The sequence below is a fragment of the Caloenas nicobarica genome, chromosome Z (genome assembly GCF_036013445.1).
Source record: "Caloenas nicobarica isolate bCalNic1 chromosome Z, bCalNic1.hap1, whole genome shotgun sequence".
NCBI classification, from domain to species: Eukaryota; Metazoa; Chordata; class Aves; order Columbiformes; family Columbidae; genus Caloenas; species Caloenas nicobarica.
Genome location: NC_088284.1, coordinates 57,472,665 through 57,493,067, shown reverse-complemented (window position 1 = coordinate 57,493,067; position 20,403 = coordinate 57,472,665). Strand labels below are relative to the sequence as shown.

The following is a 20,403-nucleotide window of genomic DNA, read 5'->3' as shown; positions in this document are numbered from 1 at the left end:
AAGATCACAAGGTCTGGACATGAGCTATGTAAGTTCAGAGCAGTATTAGCATTTAGAAGGCTTATTTAAACTTATCTGATCTGTGCTCTTCATAAATATTGTTAATATTCTACAAATAACATCTAAATGATCTGTCAATCAACAACGGCTGTTGAACAAACACTACAAATGTAGTATAGCAAGGCAATGCCAGCAGAGAAGGTAGGAGTTAAATCAATCTGACATAAAAGATCCTACAGTATAATCTGAAAAAAACATTTTGTTTGAAAATTGTATTTCTGAAAATCTATTAAAATGCCAGGCTGTCCTGGTTTTGTTAAAAACAGGACCGGCTTCTCTTTTAGTGAATTTTCCTCTCAGCTAAGTGCCTTCTAAGTGTCTGCATATTTTTCTCGGACACTGTACTTGGTGCTGATAAGAGGACCAACGGAATGCTGAAGCAGCTCATGATTAGATTTATTACTATGGTAACCAAGGTTAACTGATAACGGGGCATATTTGGAAGGAGGGGCGGACGGAACAGGCGACTAAAACTGACCAACTGAGTATTCCCTCCCATAATCGTCATACACCCTATCTAAGATGGGACCACAAGGGTCTCATCCCTCTTTGGGTATCTAAAGAGGACCCTGTCTGTCTGCCTGCCTGCGATCTATAGGCCTCAGGCCCTGCATCCCTGAATCCAGTTTCTGGTTTGCTGTGAAGTCCTGCCCATGACTTCCAGCTGCCGGCCCTGCAGCTGCTGGAGCCACACCAGCTCCTGGCTCCGCCGCCACTGGAGTGACGCCAACTCCATATGGGACATTCAAGATTGGTTTTGTATATTTTGTACATATTCTCTATTTATTAGTAGCATTAGTGAAGCCTTTAAAATCCTTCCAACTTGAAGTCTAAGTCTCCCTTCCTTCTTATCTTCCTTATCATCTTTCCAATCTAAAGAAAGGGTGGGGGAGGGTAAGGGGTTAACAGGGAGCGTCTGCCACGGTTTATTGTCGCCTTGCTTTAAACCTTGACACAGGCCTAATCACAGATCTGGGACCTGATCCCCAGATTCCCCACCTGATTCCCACCTTTCCCTCTCACCGAGCTATTAATTATTCCTTGAGAAAAAAATCAGTTTTAGTTTTTCTCACTTTAAAACCAATTTTCCTTCCAGCATGTGTGGTTCACAATGACTATTTTGCTGCCATACTGTGCTGTCAAGACCATTCATTAGAATACCTGCAGCTCCAAATGATGCAATTGGCACATGAACAGCTCTTGAAAAAGCAGTGTGCACCTTATACCAAATGCAGCCATCTGCACTTTCAGGAAGTATGCTAATGCTTTCAGAGTAGTTAACATGGTACAGGTTGCAGTATAGAATGATAAAATCTTCAGGAAGTTTTACATTTTACACTCTACCGAGATTCTTCAGTGGAGTTGTGAGAACTTCCCTCCAACTATTACTACAATCTAAACCTTATCAAACACATTTTCTTCCAATATACATGCTAAAATGCCTCAGACTGGTCTTAACCATTAGTAATAACCACTAGTTCTGCAACTGAGCTAATGTCTCAACTTCAGTAGCTATTTCCTGTTTTCTACTTGGCTTTTCTGTAATACTGTTGACTTTTTGCATTGTTTATTGGATTTGTTTCTCTGCATGTATGAATGCTGACCTGTACAATCATGATGATACCTGTTACACTATAGTAGCTGGAATAAAATGTTTCAACAAAGCATCTTACAACAGGTGAATTCTGTCTTGGTCACATAATAAAATGTGTTTAGGGGTGATTTTTAGAGCTGCTAATCACAACAACCTACTTAACATCAATATCTGCAGATTTGTAGCACTTTTATTGATCTGTTTATTAAAGCATTAGGATTTTTCTAGCACTCCTTTGATTTCAAATTCAGGTTTTGCACAATTTATAATATGCTGATAGACAGGAAAAGACACATGGCAACATTTTTTTTAATACTATATGACTTCTATTTTTTCTTCCCTTACAATGCTTTTTCTCTGGTCCTCTTTATGACTTTGTTCCTTACCCTTTTCAAACAATTTCTGTTCCTTCAATACCTTAAATATTGTGAATTTGTTCATTTTCTTTTCTTCTCACTTCCATGCCACTGTGATGCCAAATTGCCATCTTCCCGTCTTTTCCATGTTAATCATTTCGCAACTTACGATGTAAAATGTTATTATAATTTAGGTTCATATCTTACCTACTGCAGCAAACCTAAAAATAATTAGCAGCTACCTTTTACCTATCATGGTTATGACCGAGCTAAAGAAGAGGTTCTAAAAAGACATTGAGACTTTAGCCTCTCTTAACGCTACAGTTGTCAGAGATGTAGTAGATAGCAGGGGATTGTAAGTGACAATGAAGAATGTGGAGTAAGAATTTTAACCAGCAGATTAAAATGGAAGTATCTTAATGGGTGTAAACTGGTAACTGAAAAGTTGCAATCCATATTGGGTGATTTGCAGCTTGGGAAAAATACAGGAAAAGCCCAGCCACGAGCCAGAGGAGACACCCAAGCAAGGCACAAAATCTCTACAGAAGCAGTAAAACAGCACTGAAGAAGGCAGTCCTGCAGCCTGCTGACACCGGCAGGATGTGTTCAGAGCAGGAAAGACTGTCAGACCCCGCACTATGCAGGTCTAAAAAGCCACGTGCAAAGTGAGACAGGAGACACATTAAGCCAACCAGCTATCTTCAGAAGCAGAATTATCACTGAGTTGGAAAGGTCACAGAAGGAGGAAGAGATAGAAACCGACCTAAGTGTGGGAGAGAGGAGAATGACAGACACAGCAAAAATCCTGCGAAAGAGCCAGAGTGACAGGAAATGCCAGACTGAAGAAGCAATGTTTAGGGACGAGGTGAGAAAATGAAGCTCCTCCTTACCCCACATAGCACTTCTAACACATTATAGACTGGGAAATACAAGTGAAAGGTTTGCTATATGCTCTGCTGCTTTAGAAAGCAGGCAAGGGTGTATCCTGCTGGGCTGCTGTCCATCAGACAGCTCTTTAGAGTCTGATGCTGGTGTTTTCTGCTAAGGAGAGCGATCTTGTTCTCGTAGGGCCCCACTCACCCTTCATTTGGTAGCCTTAAATAAAGAAGTCAGATCTACTGCTGGATAGTTTTCATAGCTGCAACATCTGTGATCTACAGGATATGCTAAGAACTAGTTAGAAATATCTGAATGAGTTAGTTCACACAATCTCATAATAGCTAAGCCACGTCCAAAGAAATAACAACTAGGTAAACTAAGAAGTATGTCAAGTAACTGGACTGTTGCTGTCATCCTCCCCTCTGCCTCAATCTCATTTGTTGTTGCAGTAGCACCATATTTTTCCGGATATTTGCACAGGGTCTGATAAGAAGTGCCTCCAGCCCTGAGGACACTACAGTGATAAAACCAGCTTTATCGATATTCACAGGTGCTGACAAAATCGTATTCTTACCAATACTTTATTTCTTGATAAGTTTGAGAACCGCGTCTTTTGCCTAACAAAAAGACTGTGGCTTAAAGATTGATTTATTTTTTTCCTCTGCCCTTTTCTACAGATATAAACTGTGAAATAACCTTACTATTACTGCTGAATACTACAGAGATGCCATGAAAACATAATAGACTGTTTGTAGCAGGATCTAAGGTTTTTAAGTAGTGAACTTATTTGAAAGCTAGCCTTTAACTACTCAGATTTTCTATAATATTGTCCAGTTTTATGCAGCGCCAAATAACAGCAAAACTCACCAAAGACAGGAATAAAAAGGCTGTTTTAGGCCTTAGTACTCCCCTGCCCCATAAGAGATAGGAGTGGAGAGTATGGGTGACAGTAGGGGGAAGAACACAGCAGCCCTGTGTTTTGGCAGGGTGAGGATTGGTGCATGTCATTGCCACCCTCCAGCCCCTCAGTTGCCTTACTGCCTCCTGACCATGTTTCAGGAGCTGTATGCATCCTCCCTTTCCCTGCACAGTTCTGCTTCCCAAGAGCAAGTTCAGGAATGACTTCTCTGCCTGCCCCCCACTTACTTTGAACGATTCTGCCTGCATACATTTCTTTTCACTGTTCCTCTGAGTAGCTAATATTTAGACACTCTATACATTTTCAATGCCTCCTGCACATCACTACCATTTGTTTGCTTACCATACTTAAAACTGAAAAATATTTTCATTCCTTCATCACAGACAGAAAAGCAAACAACTCAATGGAGCTGAATCAAGCTTCTACAATTCAATTTAAACAAAAATACTGCCTGTACAAACCAACTTTTGCAGTAATTTTTTCAGTCCTCTTACCACTGAGATTATTGCTGCATCCTTGATCAGTTAACCTTCAAATATTACATATTCTGTTCACTGCAACCTATTAAGAGGACATCACAAAAAATGCAAAAATCATATGCTTCAGTTGATAGCAAAAAAACCTGAAAACAATACCATTGTCAAGTATTCTACAATGAAAGCTACCACAAACAATCGCTTTGCCAGTAATTAAGCCATCTTAAAAGCATGTTATCCACTGACAATACCCAACATTTGTTCCTTTTTTTTCCACTGTATCCTCAGAGCTAGGCAAACAAGCTGAAAATAATCTAATGTGCTAGGTGACTGCAGTGAAGTTTTGTTTCCTAACTACAAATACCGTGGCTGCACTCAGACAAAAGAAATTCCGTTGATTTGATGTAAGCTTCCCTCATAAAGAGCTGCAACAGAATTAAAATACAGCTGGCCGTTTTTCAGTAATGAGGTCCTGGGTGCTTTGCATCCTGCTGACAAACATTTTGCCTTTTTCTGTCTGAAGTAACTGCAACAAAAGAGCCATTAATCAGAAAACCTTCTGCATATCAGCCTCTCAGAGTAAAGAGACACTTACCTTCTAAAGACTTGAAGAGGCCTTGCTACTGCGGAAATAATAAAGACGCTTTACTGCTGCACTTCAGCATCCCTCTTTCTGTAGCAGTTTACTAGGAATACAGATCCTCCACCATTTTCTTGTCACGTGGCTAGTGGTACTGCTAAATCAGGGTGATCACCTGCCTTCAGATAGCTGGCTGTGTGAACCAGCAGCTACCAGGCTTTGATTAAAGCAGCGCTTAAATGAATGAAGAGCCGTGCTCCAGCCGTGAAAATTATGGATTTTTCACATTCCCTGTGGAGCTTTGTCAGAGCATCACCAAACTTTGATACAGCGAGTCAGCTGGCAGTAGTGAAAAGCTCCCTGCTGTTTGATTTCAGAGCCCAGGGAATGCTTGTGATGAGAGATTGCTTGACAGAAGTTCTTACGGATTCAACCCGTCTCAGCCCTCATTACTGTTTGCATCAATGGTTATAGAGCACATGCATATTCAAACATGTTTTACATAATCTGTTTGGTTTGCAATACAGCTATGGGAACACATATGCAAATTTAAAAAAAAAAAAAAACAAACCACAAACAAACCAAAACCAAAACACAACAAAACCCACATACAAAAAAAACCCAAACACAAAACCCCCACCAACCAAAAACAGAAAACCAAAACAAAACCAGTCAACCAACCAAACAAAAAACCAACCCAAACCCCCGCAAACCAACAAAAGAACCATCAGTTCAGAAAACAGGATGAATTCTTGGAACACAAACTGTGCGGGCTCATGGCCTGTGCACTTGACTGTGTTTCTTCAGGGTGTGCTTGAAGGAAGGACATTTCTTCCTGCACTGTGCAGTCCCACAATCTCCTTTTACAAAAGCCTGTTGGGGGTAGGGTTGCTAGAAACTCCAGGTTTCTTTCCAAATGCAAAAAGGCTTTCAATTCTATTCTCTTACAGTCCTGTGGGGATAAAACAGCAAGACAATAGGCCCCAGCACATCCTAACCTTCAGCTGATTTCTCCCTTCACACTGTCAGCTCCTCCTTTGTAGATGAGTTACATGAGAGTTGGAGATGTTTTCACATCAGATTGCTAGGCCATAAGCAGAAAAAAGCCTAACCCCATTTTCATTTGTCAGTACAGCTTCACACACATCTACAGCACAGTGTAAATAAAAACTTAGTGGTTGCGACCTTGTTCTTCATGGTATTAGTAATCCTACAGGGAATGTTCTCATCATCTGCTACAGATCTCCTGAGAAATCAGACTCAAGCTGGTACTTTAAAGAACAGCAGACCAACACCATCCATTTAAAAAAATTTAAAAATCATCACCAATATGAAAATACATTTCTGAAGAGGACACTGCTGCAGCCATGTGATCTTTGATACTACTGTCAGTTAGCTCTACAATAAAATTTCAAACAGTGACTGTATTTTTTGGCAATTTTTCAACTGGGCAATCTTTAATTCATTTGAAATCAAAAGTCCAGACATCAGAAGCTATATCCAGGAAAGAGAGCTTTAAAGTATTTATGCACAACAGAAGTCTTCAGTAGCATAACTACGATGAAGCTAGGAAATTAGTAACGTGGCAGAAGCTATGGCCTTGGCCTTGATCCTCCATCCTTAGAATTACACAGAAAATCTTTGAGATTTTAGGACGCTCTGCTGGGACCCACTAAACTCACTGGGGCTTACTGTCAAAGTCAGGAGCTGCATTAACAGGGCTAATTTTCAAAACTCGCTAATGCTTTAGGCTGAAATCTCATGTCATTGATCACATTGACTGGAATAAAATACATAGCAAATGTATCAGAAATGTAGCAGAATGTATCAGAAAATGTATCAGAATGTATCAAATGTATCAGAAAACGGTTCTGAATAGTGCGGGAGTTTTTCATGTAACCACTAAATCACACTAACATAGTCCAAGTCTTCTTGGTTTAGTGGCTCTATCAGCCCAGTCTCACAATTTAAGTGAAGTTTCAGGACCACAGGGGAATAATAGTGGGTTTTTAACTTTTAACATTGTTTTTCAGTCACTGAAGTGTTGTCCTCTTCTTGTTAAAAGGTTTTATAAAGTACTCGATATTTGGCATGTAAATATTAATGCTGATTTTACAAAAATGGGATCATCACCATATTGGCTGCTGCTATTTTTTAACAGCTGGCTCTGCAATGGAAAACTGGGTTTTTAGTTTTAATTAAATTTCAACCTCCAGATGGTGATGGAAAATACCGTATCACCCCAAAATTGATAACAAAAAAGATGGTTGCATGGTTGCCATGACTTCATTCGCCAAATCAAGTAGAGGGAAAGAAATAGTGTTACTAGAGGCAATGCATGAACAGCATATGCTGTTAACTTCCCTCAATAAAAAAGGTTAGCAGTAAGATTCACTGACATTAAAATAGATTTTTTTTTTTTTAAATAAAATGTTTCAAAGAATTTACAGCTATGTTGCTGGACTGTTCCCTACTCTGAATCTGTTCCAGGGATTATTCTGTTTTCACAGGAGCAACATCTTTGCAAAGGCTAATATATAACACAGAGCTTCTAATACATAGTGTATATTACTATAACGATTATAACGGTAGGATATATAATAACATAAAATACATTAATTATATAGTTTCCCATCCTAAACTCAAAACAACAGTTAAATCTTAGGTACTGAGCCAGCAATCTTAAAGAGTTCTTGCTCATGCCAAACTGAACATTTTGTGGAGTTTCAATTAGCTTTTTCACTTTTGTTACAAAGCATTAACTTTCATTTATGTGGACTTGCCTACAAGCAACCTTTCTCAGTTGTTGCTCCTTTCCTTACATGTTTATTTTTAACCTTTAAAGCATGCTTCTTGTGTTTAGTCAATTGCCACGTTTTGTGCTGCCAAGTGGGAGACCTGAGTTCAATTCCTATTTCAAGTCCATAATCTTGCAGTCCAGCAGGAGCTGGAAGCACCACTGAAGCTGCATACCTGGTCCCCAGAGTGCCTGGAATTGCTTTCTAGCAAATCTGGCCAATTAATAAACAATCTTGACAAGAGTGAAAGGTGACACCCCCATGGGTATGCAAGGCAAAAAGCAAATGGGGGCATCCAAAGGCAAGTAAATGTTACTTTGCAGAATGTGGCCTCTTAAACTTACAATCCTTTAGGCTTCCCATATATAGCAGCATGCTTTGCCCATTCAAGCAAGATGCGAATCTGGTCTCCCTGATTCATTGCTTTGTCTGGCTTTGGGGTGATACGACAGACACTTTGAGAAAATACTCAGTGAAACCCTTGGTTCACTGAAGTCAGTAAGAAATTTTTCCCTCATTCCGTTCTGTCAGTATTTCAGTACAGTAGTGGACATGGATATTTGACTTGAATCATTAATGGCTTTGAGATATATGATGTGCATCTGGCTAAAACACAGAGATAGCAGAGTAGCCTCAGAACTCTTATTAACCTTGAAATAGTCACAGATTTTTCTTTTATTATATTTAATTATCTTTATTCACTGTCAACCATAGCAATGTGATGAAAACAGACTTCTCTATTAAAAAATTACTGGATTGCTTACAGTACTGGGCAATTTTAATAGCCAGCAGTACAGTAATGGTCCCAGAGAGATATTTTAGACAGAGACAGTGGAAGATCTTTTCCAAAAAGTCACTGCACACATGAGCAGGAAAGACTGATTCCTGCTTCTTTGAGAACATGCTATCAGAAAGACAAATGAAGCTTTCTTTTGTGGAAGCCCTATTCTAATGGGTTAAATAAGTCCTGGCAGTTGTTCAAAGGAAAATTTTCTTCCACGCAGTTTTGCCACCAGTTTTTCCAAGCTCTCCTCCAAACTTTCCAAACATCAGTGTTCTTTTCTCTACTGCTCTCACTACTTCTTATTCTTCAAATCAATACATCATTTCACAGTATTTCCCTCAGCTCTTTCTAACTCTTCCTACTACAGAAAAGGACAATCCTTCCCTACAGGAAAGGTAAGAGCAAGAATGATCTGATATCCACAACCACTAACACACTGTGAGGAGTGTGCTGGTAGGTAAAGGCCAGCATAGTCATCTGCAGTGTTCTCCCTCCGTCTCCTGACCACTGTGTCACCACCAAGCTTTACACAGCTTCATAAGACAGGATAGCTTCTGGCAGGAAGAAAATGACCTTCAGTCTTCATAAATTTTACTGCTGGCACACAGCAACAGCAATGAAGTATGTTATCCAGCCTACCCAACATTTGTACAGTGCTCCACAAATATGTCATTTTTAAATGTAGCCACTTTTGGCTGTTCACATATGGAAAGCTATGTAAAAACCTATTTTCTTTCTGGAAAGACTAACATTAATAATGTGCTATGAAATATTTTTGTACTTTTTATGAGGCCAAAGAAGCCCCTAGGTTTTATTATTTCTGGTATTTGTATATTACTGAGACAGGCTTTTATCTTTTCTTCAGAGTTTTAACGCTAGCAAGCATCCTCATAATTCTCTTCCTGCTGCTGCTTTTTCTTGCAGAAGAAAAACGGGACAGGAGGGAAGAACTTTACCACCAGTCACAGACTTCCTTAAAACCCAGCTGAACAGCCTGGAGAGATGTTTTGCTTGATATTGGGATGAAGGGGACAATGGCCAGCAGACAGTAATATTTGAATCCACTTCTTCATTCTCATTTTTGTTTATGCTTTCTGTTTCAAAACTTTATCTCTCTCTTCTACAAAACAGGCATTTTTCCTAGACAAAGTGACAGGTACTTTCTGGACGAGAGCAAAAAATAATGCAAACTGCATCCTTAACTGACCCTTATTCTACCTACCTCAGCACAATATGCAAGCATGAATTTCATTTTTTTCTTATCAGGGACATGTGAATAAATTGTAGATGCAGAAAGGGGATCAGAAAGCAGTTGCTGAGCAACTCCATAAACTTTGGACTAACAATTCAATTGTTCATTGGTTGGGATGTACCCATCATCTGAGTACAAATGATGAGCTTCTTTAATCTTCACAAATACTGCGTTTGTGCTACACAAAAATATATGACGGTGAAGTACATACCTAAAAATAATGAACCTAATTTCTATACCTTTCTTTTAAAGATACTCACTAGAAATTACTGGTTTGTCAAAAAAAAAAAAAAAAAGCTTTATTAATTGAAATTAGTTGGCTTTGATGAACTGCCAGTGAAATCCTGCAGAGATAATGAAGGAAGATGACTTCCGGGTGTGGACTAGTCCTAACAAGCAAACCACTTCAGAGTCAGAGGATGCCTAGTTTTCCTAGATCCACAAACCCCAAGGTGCCCTTCCACACACTAATGTGGATCCAAAACAACTGCCTGGAGATTTTGCTTCTTTTGCTTCTTCCAGATTTCTCTTTTGCGAAAATTTCTACTTTTCCTTCCGGAATGGAAATTAGAAGCTTGGAAGATTGGATGCAGTAGAAATGTTGTGCCAGCCGGCCATACTTCTGACAGTTTCAAGGTCAAGCACACAGCTTTTTTTTTACTTCAGACCATATAGAACTGGGAAGTGCTCAATTTCTGCTAACCCTTCTGAAGATTTGCCTTTTTCTTGAGGACAGTAAATGCTAACCTGCATCAATAAAAGCTGTCACTGCCCTACAGAAACAAAGCCCTTCTCATCTCATATTCTCCTCAGTGCTGTGTGTCTAGTAAGATTGAAGTGGTTTCAGCCAGGGGCAGTGTGTGAGGGCAAAATATACTCTGTATACAACTCAAAATCTTGTCTGTCAAGAAAATCCAAACTTCTATACAGGTGCTTAAGTTTAAGCCTGAAAGTAACATCATTATATTTCCAAGTTTCTGAGAGACTGCAGTTTCTGCTTAGGATGAAGGCACTTATCATATATTAAAAATAGCTCAGCTATAACAGTGTCTGATCTTGTGGTCGTGATACACACTTTGAAAAATGTGTGAAAATGTTTAGAGGAGAGGTATTTTAACAAGTCTTGGGGAAGATAATTCACTGCTATCAAACTATTCATTCCTGAAATCTTAATAAACTTTGAACTGATTGGGGTGGGGAGGGGGGTAGCAAAAAGCTGTGCTTTTCTATCACAGCTTATTTGTACACGCGGTTATCAGGGCTATACTGTCATACACAAGCATGTCACCTTTAAAGCAAAAAAAGCCTACTGCAATGATTGCAAAATTGCTAGTGAAAATTTTAAAAAACAAAGCCTAAAATAAATTGCCAGCCAATTAAAACCCGATAATAGAAGTTGTGAATGTGATGTGCATTCTACACTGAACTGACAAGTGCTTGGGAAAACCTTGAAAAAAGAAAGTAAAAAATCAGTCTCTCATTTCACACAAAAAATATGTTTCCACATGTTTCATTCCACATATATTCTTTTGAGTAACTGCAGTTTGAAAGGAGTAACAAGTACAAAGCAGTTACATCCCCTAGTTCTATGTGCACTGGGAAGTTTCTTTTACTGTTCACAAGAATTTCACTGTATAAACGCAATGCCAGGCTCCTCTTTGTAAAACTGCAGCATGTCAGTTGCAGATGCTCAGAAGTAATGAGGTCAGACTTCCACACTTGGATCTATGGGGCTATCCTAGAAGTCCACTGCAGCAGTTGCAACCTCCTGGATGTAAAAGATGAGGAGCCAACAACAGAAGCACCCTCTCCAAAACACTACGGTGAATGGAGTCAAGAGGGTCATGTCTCTCCCCATCTGGTGACACAGCAGAGGGACAGCAGGCAGCAGTAATGCTGTGAGCACAGAGGTTGCGATTCCACCTGCAGACACGTGCAAATACACTCAAACTGCCACAACTGCTAGTCCAGCCTAAACAGACAGAAACACTGGTCTGAGCTGACTACAGCTTGGAAATAACCACAAAGACCATAATCTTCCATTATCCTTTTCTTTACTCTATAAGCAGAACCTTTTTCTGACCCTAAGCCTCGACTTCCTCCTCTCTTCCCAGCAGCTCTGCATTACAGCAGAGACAACACTTCACTTCAGTCCCCCCATAATCTCATCGCTGGCATTGCATCTGGATTGGCAATACCACCAGTACCTGGCTTTGGACTGTGTTCCCTGGCCACATCTGTTTGAGATTTAAAGGTAGGTTATGAAGTCTATGGGACTTCATAGAAGGAAGACAGACTTACTTCTGCAAGGAAGTGGCCTTAAAAGCTTCCTGCATTGTAATATAGACACACATCAAGAAACCAAGAAGTCACACTCTCTTTTTACACAGGGAGGAATATAGTGATACTTAAATATGTAAATATAATTAGTACTTCAGACTTGAAAGTCCTGCCATCTATCCATAACATCATACACTTCAATAATATTGATAATAAGTGAACAGAAGACTCTTGAAAGGAAACAGGTTGGTCTTTCCTTACCCTGATTTTTGACTCAGGTCTCTTTCACTACTGAGAAGCACTGTTTCCTCCTTCACTTCTTGTTCTGTTGCTATGCTGTCTCCAAGTCTCTGCTGAGAACTCGCGTCCCATGCACCATCATCACCAACCCCCTCCAACACATGTGTTCCTGCAATGCCTGAACTCTCATCCTCGGTAGTCAGGCTGCATGAAGGAGAACAGCCCCCATGTTCAAAAGATTTCTGAAGAGGAGTTTCTACTTGAAATCCTGCGTGAGTGTCAAGAATCAATTCCTGTGCTGCAACAGCGGCCGGTTCTTCACCGGAATGTCCAGATCCTGATTTTGGCATCTCTGATTGAGCAGAAATTTCTTCAGGTGATATGTCACTGATTTCATTTTGGCCCAATACAATCCAGCCCTCATCTTGCCCATAGCTTTCCTGCGATCTTCCTTCATCATCCAGCTTTTGAGGCACAACAGAAGAACTTTCGTCTTCTAAGTGAACAGAGTCCCATTCAGTCCCACATACAGAGTGATCTTCCATTTCATTTGTAATGGAGATCGGCTGACAGGTATCCAAGGAGCCTGGTGAGAAGCCTTCATGAGAGTCTGTTCGTTCAGCCACCTTAGCTTCTTGAAATGCAAAATCATTTTCATTTCTTTCAAGGGTATCCTTTGCTGTAGGTGTTTTTTCTTCCTCAGTAACAAGGATGTAATCCATCTCCAGTGATGTTGGATCTCGGTGCACCTGCATTCTCACATCTTCCTTACCCTCTGCACTTTTCAGTTCAGGGCTCTGAGAGGAATTTCTCAGCTTATTCTCCCTAGGAAGCAGGGAGTCAGTGACAGCTTCTAAAAAAACAAGTAAACAGAAACTCCTTTTAGTTTTCGAGTTACTATTTCAGTCCCCATGATTTCTTTAAGTCAGTACAGTGAGATAAAGCTCGTCTCAGTTTGCTTTTCCCTGTTAATGTGTACCTGAATTTTATAACATCATCATCATTATTGTTAAAGATTATACATTAACACTGTAATCATTCCTAAGGGGGAAATGATTCAGTGTCCCATATGCCAGGCCCTGTACGAATGACAGAAATAATGTTCCTACTTCAATGTTTAAAAGCTTTAGATCTGTCTAGAAGGGTGATGCTAGAGGTCTTCCCAAAGTACAGAGTTTTGTACAACAGAGAAACACACTAACTTCAGACTTCACTCAAAGCCACACCATTCAGCAGCAATACTCCAGACATTTCATTCTGTCTTTGTCCTATGAATCTGCCCTGGAAACCAGACTTTCTTACCATCAAGTGATCTTTTATCTCCACCTGGCGGTAAGTCGAGATCAGTTGTTTCTGCTTCAGATTCTCCTATCGAAGTCTCAGAAGCTCCTTGAGTTACTTCAGACTCAGAGAGTGAGGGTACTGACGTGTGATTGTCCTGAAGGCACTCTGTGGATGTGTCAGACACCTGATCTTTAATGCTGCTGTCTTCAGTCATTAGGATGCCTTCTGCACCTTCCGACAGACCTGGCAGTGGTAAAGGTTTTTCCAAAGAAAAACTGTCACAAAATGGCTGCTGTAATAAGAGCTCATCCTTTGCACACTCTCTGCTGTCAGAAGGTTCAGCATCAAAAGATACATAGGATGGAGTACACACCACTGGTGATTGGTCACTGGCCATTTCCTTAAACATGGGAATATAATTTTCAAGTAAATCTTCAGATTCTTTTGCTATGTCATCAACTAGTTGATTATTTGATTCAGATTCACAGCCTTCATTACCACCAGGGAGAAAGGATGTAGGAAAGAGTATCCGTTTGCCCTTTAATTCCCCTTCGGCTGCTTCACTGCCTACTACTGCCACTATGTTCATACCAGCACATGTGCTTGCTGGGATGTCAGTCACTGATGTATTCCTGATCTTATGTTCTACCCCTGTCTCAGATTCATCCATGCATTCTTCTGACAGGTCTAGCTCATCACCAGATATTGCTGTATGGTCAATATCCGAATATTTTCCAACTTCGGCCAAGGCACTTATTTCTTTTAAGTTTTGTTCTTCTACATCAGGTAGAGTGAGATCCATGGGAAAAAAATGCATTTGGGAGGTTGTTTTTTGAGCTGTATCAGTTGGTGTTCCTTGATGACTTGCAGGAGCAAAACTTTCATGGAATGTGTCTTTCAGGTCTAAGGATGTCCCTTCTAAAACTTCACTGCTAATCTCAGCTGATTCAATAGGGTCAGTAACAAGCTTATTTTCTAGATCATATTCTTCCAAAATTGAAAATTCAGGAGACTCCTGAATATTAGAAGAGATTAGCTGATAGGATTCATCAGTCTTTCCCTGTTCATAGTCCTGGGAGCTATCATTTTCAGACTGTGTTTCTACCTCCTGCATTACTAATTGACACTCTGAATCAAAACCTGCCTCTTTACTCATACTTGACCATGCCTGAATCATCTGACTACCTTTGTCTTCAGGTTCCAGCCCAGTCTGAGAAGATGGGATAGAGGCATGCTTAGCTTCATACTCCTGGCACACATCAGGACTGCTTGATGCCTCTGAACTATTGTCTTGTTCACAGTGACTTAATATATCAGGGTTTTCACCATCTGATTTTAAAGTGACAATCTGCTCAGCATTAGTCCACAGGTCAGGTTCCACAGAAAACAGCTGATTACTTTCTTGTGTGTTATCCTGTAAAATATCTGGGATAAGTGCAGTTTGGGGAACTAATATACTCCACCCTGGACTTGACTTCTGTGTCATTTCAAAAGATAAGTCTTCTACAGTGTAAGGACCTGGATGGGAGCTGTGAAATTCTAATATTTCACACGTGTCCTGCTGTTGCTCTTGAGGAATGAGACTTGCATTTCCCTGGTTGTCTTTTGGTAGATCTAGTACAGTCATATCTTGAACCGGTGTATGTGCCATACTTCGTTCCTCATCTGAAAAAGGATTCTCTGGTGTCAGCTGATTTTCCCCATCTGTTGGAAACAACTGCTCTTTCAAGCCCCCTTCTTCTTTATCCAGTATGAAAGGATCAAATTGTTTGAACTGTAGAGTGTCCTGACTTATCTGACTATCAGGAATACTTATAGGATTTACTAGCCTTTCATTTTCTTTTTCATCACAGTGCAGGAGGGGAGTCTGAATTCCATCATTACTTGCATTAGTGAAATGTGCTTGTGTTAGTTCTCCATCTTGTGAAGGCGATCCCCAGGAGTCAGGCTTACTATTTGTCAACTGGTTTGTTGCAGAGTGACTTGAAACAGAATACTGATCTTCCAATTGCTTTTCTTCACAAAGTTGTGAATTCCGCCATTCTGAACTGTCATCTGGTAAACCAAATGTTCCTACTGAGGATTCTGGATCAGTTCTTAAAACAGCTTTCAATGACTCACTCCACATATCAACAGTTTTTGAAGAACACTCTTCTTTATCGCCAACTGCAAAAGTCGGTGTACTTTCTTCATTCATTTGACACAAATATGAGTCTTCCCTGCTATCTGTTTTTTCACTGAAAATACTAATCTCAGAGTTTTTCTGAAGTGTTTCCCAGTGACCTAAATATTCAGATGTCTCATTATGCTCCATTATAGTCAAGTCCTCCTGCCCGGATTTAATTGTTTCAGGATTTTCACTGAAGATGCCTATCTGGACCTCCTCTCCCACCTTAGTTTTTGCATCTAAATGGTCTTCATTTGCTTCAAGACTTGTTGCATTAGATTGAGCATAATCGTCTCCAATTTCAGACACTTTGTCCTGTTTGTTTTCATACACGGAATCTTCATGAATCACTTCAGGGCATGCCTCTGAGTTTTCTGAATCCTCATTTATGTCAGGACTTGATAAAGAAGATACAGTATCATCATCCACATGGGCATTCCAAAAATCCAGGCTTTTAGGAATTTTGTTCTGTCCAGCGCTTGCTTCAAATCCTTCTTCACGTTCATTCCCAGATTCATTCCTTTTACGAACATCTTCAAGATTTTTATTATTTTTAATATCCCACATATCCTGAGTTCTTCTGTTACGACTGGCAACTGGAAGGTCTCCCCACACATTCACAGGTGCATCACTTAAATCAGGACTTGTTCCACTTGACTGTGCATAATCATTTATTGAATCACTCCACACATTATCTTCTTCTAAATAACTTTTGATCTGTATATCTTTTGAAAGACTACTTGTGGTATTTGCCATTTCAAGGATTTCGCTTGCCTCAGGACTTGTTCCAGGAGATTGCAAATCTTCACATGGCTGTGAATTCCAGGCAGCTTGGAGAAAATTGTCATTAAGCATTACGCATGGCTCCCCACAAAGATTATTAGCAGGCTCCAAATTTTCAGGGTTTTCATTTCTCCCAGAACGTATTTCATGTGAAAATGAATTTTCCACCACAGACATATCCTTAATGTCAGGAACACTGATGTATCCTGAAGAAGGACTCTTTTTAAACTGATCTATGAAAGACTTTTCATGAGTCCTGTTCAATTCTGAGCTATTTTTGAAAGACACTAACTCAGAATCACAAACTCTAGGGTAGTTAGGAGCCACTTCATGTAAGCTCTCTTTCACTTCCCCCAGCAGTTCTTGTGGTTCATTCATCAGAGGAATTGATGTGGCTAGGTGAAAATCACTTTTTCCGGAGTCATTCCAGGTGCCTGAGTTTCTGGGCATTTTGGAAGAATTATTTTCAGGATTATCACTACCCTTATCAGAACTTTCAGAGATACTTTCCATTTCAGGACTTGTTGCATCCTCTATCACTTTAGTCTCCTTTTCAGCTTTTTCAGAAAGCAGCTGTGATGTTTCGCTATAATTGTAATTATGTGGTCTGGAGTCATCAAAATACCCATAATTTCTGACTTCCTCAGAAGGACTTGAAGAAGTTTCTACATTATTCTGTGACAATTCTTTCATCTCTTCCTGACAAATTGGATTGCTTTGATTGGAAAATGACTCATTCTCTCTGTCTAATGCTTCCAAACTAACACTATTCCTCATTTTTTCTGGGGAGCTGGGAACTTCGTTTGTTGACCTGTTTTCTTCTGAATCTGCATTACATGAAGATTCACTGTCCTCTTGTACTGGTTTATTACAAATATCACTAATCATTTGCTGTCCATTTGTTTCATCTGTTCTCTTATATGCCTCTTTTCCTTCCTGAGAGGTGACAATGTCATTGTCCCAGCCTTCCTCACAACCCTGCTCACTCTGTAAACTCCATGAATTCAGCTGCTGCACTGGATCCTGACTTTCCAGCTTTTCATCAATATCAGCAGTGCTTTGTGCTACCTTCTCACTAAGCATCTCATTCCCTAAGAAGTCACATGTTTTCAGATCCAAACCATTCCCAGTGTCTGAAGTTGGCGTAGATGTGTCTGTGTCTTCTACAGGAACACTGCTCACTATTTCTACATTTTCAGCTGCAGGCTGTCTGGAATTTAATTTGTTCTGTGGTGGTGATGAGTCATTCACTGTTCGCTCATTTATCAATGTTATTCTTGTGGTTTCAGATATAGAAAAAATATTTTCACTGTTATGTATCTCAGTTGAAAAACATTGATTAGCTGTTTGTTCTGAATTGAGGCAAGGTTTAACAGAGGCAGAAAGTGCTGTAATTTCAGAGTTTCGTTCTTGTAACTGGGTGATGTTATTTAGGGGAGTGTTCCAGATGTTTGTGTTTCTGGCACTTGGAAAAGGTATGTTTCTAGGAGATAATGGTTCCTCATTTGCTTTCTCAAGTACTTTTGGTTCAGCCAAATCTGGGTTTATCAATTTATCAATAACTGTTTCTTGGTCAAAATCTTTGTCCTCATTTTCATCTTCCACATATGTAGGTGATATATACGAATCAGATGTTGAATAATTGGTGTCTGGTGGAGAAACAACTAAGTCTTCACCTATGTTGGGGGAGCTAAGATCTGAGTACAGGAAAGCATCCTCCCACGGCGCCACTACTTCTGTTACTTCTTTCCTGATGTTTTTATCAGACATATTCCAGGTCTCTATATTTTCAAGTTGTGTTGGTCTATGTTTAGGGTCACCAAATACATTTTTTTCCTCTGTTTGCAACTTGCAGTTATTTTGCATGTTGTTGAAAACAGAATTTGTATTTTCAGATTTTCCATATTCTTCTCCTGAATAATATTTTTCTTTATCCCAGGCTTCTGGAGATACCCGGATAGGTGGATTTTCAGTCTCATTGTCCACTGTGTTTTCTGAAGAATCAGATAAACTTGATTTTGATATGGCCCATTCTTCAGGAATATTCACTGATTTTTTTTCTCTGTCCAGTTTAGGCATGTTCCATATATTTTCTGAGGATCTAGCAATATCTCCTGCATCAAACTTAGTCCACACTTCATAAGAGTCTTCAGCTAGCTGACTACCTTTTCCTTCACCACTACACCATGCATCTGACATCATAGGTGGCGGCTGACTGACATTCCACAGGTCAGTAAAGCTCTCCGGTTCTTGCTTTGTTTCCTCTAAAGAACCAGTTTGCAAATGTGTATGTTCACTGTTTTTCTCTTGATTCTCATGGTTCCAATTATCTTGTTTAAACTGATTATCCCACAGACCTGCTCTCATGTATTCCATTTGCTTTGGCTGTTTTTGGAGAAACACTGAATCCGAGGCTCTCCTGTCAATATGTTCTCGTAGCAAGGGACTTTCTTTACAATCTTTCCATAAGACTGGGCTCTGAAATACAGATTCCTGCTCACTTAAGCTCCATGTATCAGCATTTCTGGACTCTAGATCAAAGCCATCCCACCAGCTGCCATATCTAACACGAGGCTGACAATGATCTGTGCCATCTATTTCATTAATTTTTTTAATGACATCTTGTGGGAAAAATAAAGGTTGCCCATTATCTAATGGTGAAGTTTCTACAAGACTGTTCATAGGAGTTGGTGGAATTCTTGAATCAGCAGATTTCAACATCTCTGGTGAAGAAGAATCACCTTCAACTAAATTGATCAAACTTGAAGTTTTCTCACACATTTCTCCTGGATTCTCGTCAAATGCAGCTAAATTGTCTACCTCATTCGTTGTCATAAGTAGGTCAGCTGAATAATTTGCTGTATCATTTTCTAGCAGGTTTGTCTCATCAAGTTCTTTCTGCACAGCGAGTTGTTGCCCTTCTGATGAATCACTATTAAGGAAATAGTCGTCTGCTGGGGAACAATCAACAGAACGAGATGACTCGGATGGAGCTGTGACCACGGGTGCTAGATCAAAATTGAAAAGATCAAAGTTATCGCTATTGTCTCTAGATTGAGGTTTTTGTTCTTCAGCTATTGCTCCTTCAGGAATAGGGCTATAGGAATCAAAGCCAGGCAGAAGACTGTGATGGGAAGCAGCACCTTCTGCAACAGGGCTGTCATCACTAAGGAAAACAGAACTCTCCTTGGAAGACCGACTGCTTCTAATGGTAGCCAATCCACTGTCTGGACTCACAAGGTCTACATTAACATCAACGTGGGCTTGTATAGACCCACTTAGATCTGGAGGATTTTCTATAAAATTGGCAGAACTGGGCTGCGGCTCTACATCAGAACCATATAACTCCATAATACCAGAAGATCCTTGTGAAAGTGGAGCACTTCCAGCAACAGCTTCAGTAGAAGATGTTCTACTGTTTGATACCATTTCTGGTTGTCTTCTATTTATAACTTCCTTAATTAGAAGAAAAATTTGATCACAGGTCACCAAAGAATTTTCTTGACGATAAATGATAATTTGGTCACATCCACATTCTAGAGGATCCAGCTCCAAACAAGGATTCTGACATTCTTCTAATTCACAGCAGATCTGTTGAAAAATAGGATGTTTTAAGAGCTATCACAACCAAGGGCATAAGGGCACATATTTACTACCCTGCTGTCTAACACAGACATACATATCTATTCCTATTAATCTATGTCTTGGCCATTTTGCTGTAACAACCTTATTATGATCCCAAAATAGATGAGGTATTATAACAAAAGATCAATACAAAATATGTTCTATAGAATTGGTCAGAATATTACTTGAAAGGATACTAAAATCACTTTTCATTAGTGAAAGAAAATCCAAATAAATGTTTAGTTATTGCCTAAGAAATCTAAGTAAAATACGTAAGGGTACATGAGAAAAGTTTTTCTAGAAGGAGGTAATTAGATTCATAAAATA

The 20,403-nt window shown here is 39.7% G+C and overlaps 1 protein-coding gene across 2 annotated transcripts in view; it reads right to left on the bottom strand.

Moving 5' to 3' along the window:
- PRUNE2 (prune homolog 2 with BCH domain) overlaps window positions 1–20,403 on the bottom strand; it is a 136,780-nt gene that overhangs the window by 38,760 nt on the left and 77,617 nt on the right. For both annotated transcript variants that reach the window (XM_065655573.1, XM_065655574.1), the window contains exons 8-9: window positions 13,521–20,043; window positions 12,240–13,071 (exon numbers count right to left, since the gene is read on the bottom strand). In XM_065655573.1, coding sequence (XP_065511645.1) covers window positions 12,240–13,071; window positions 13,521–20,043 — 7,355 coding nt within the window. The remainder of the gene's footprint in view (window positions 1–12,239; window positions 13,072–13,520; window positions 20,044–20,403) is intronic.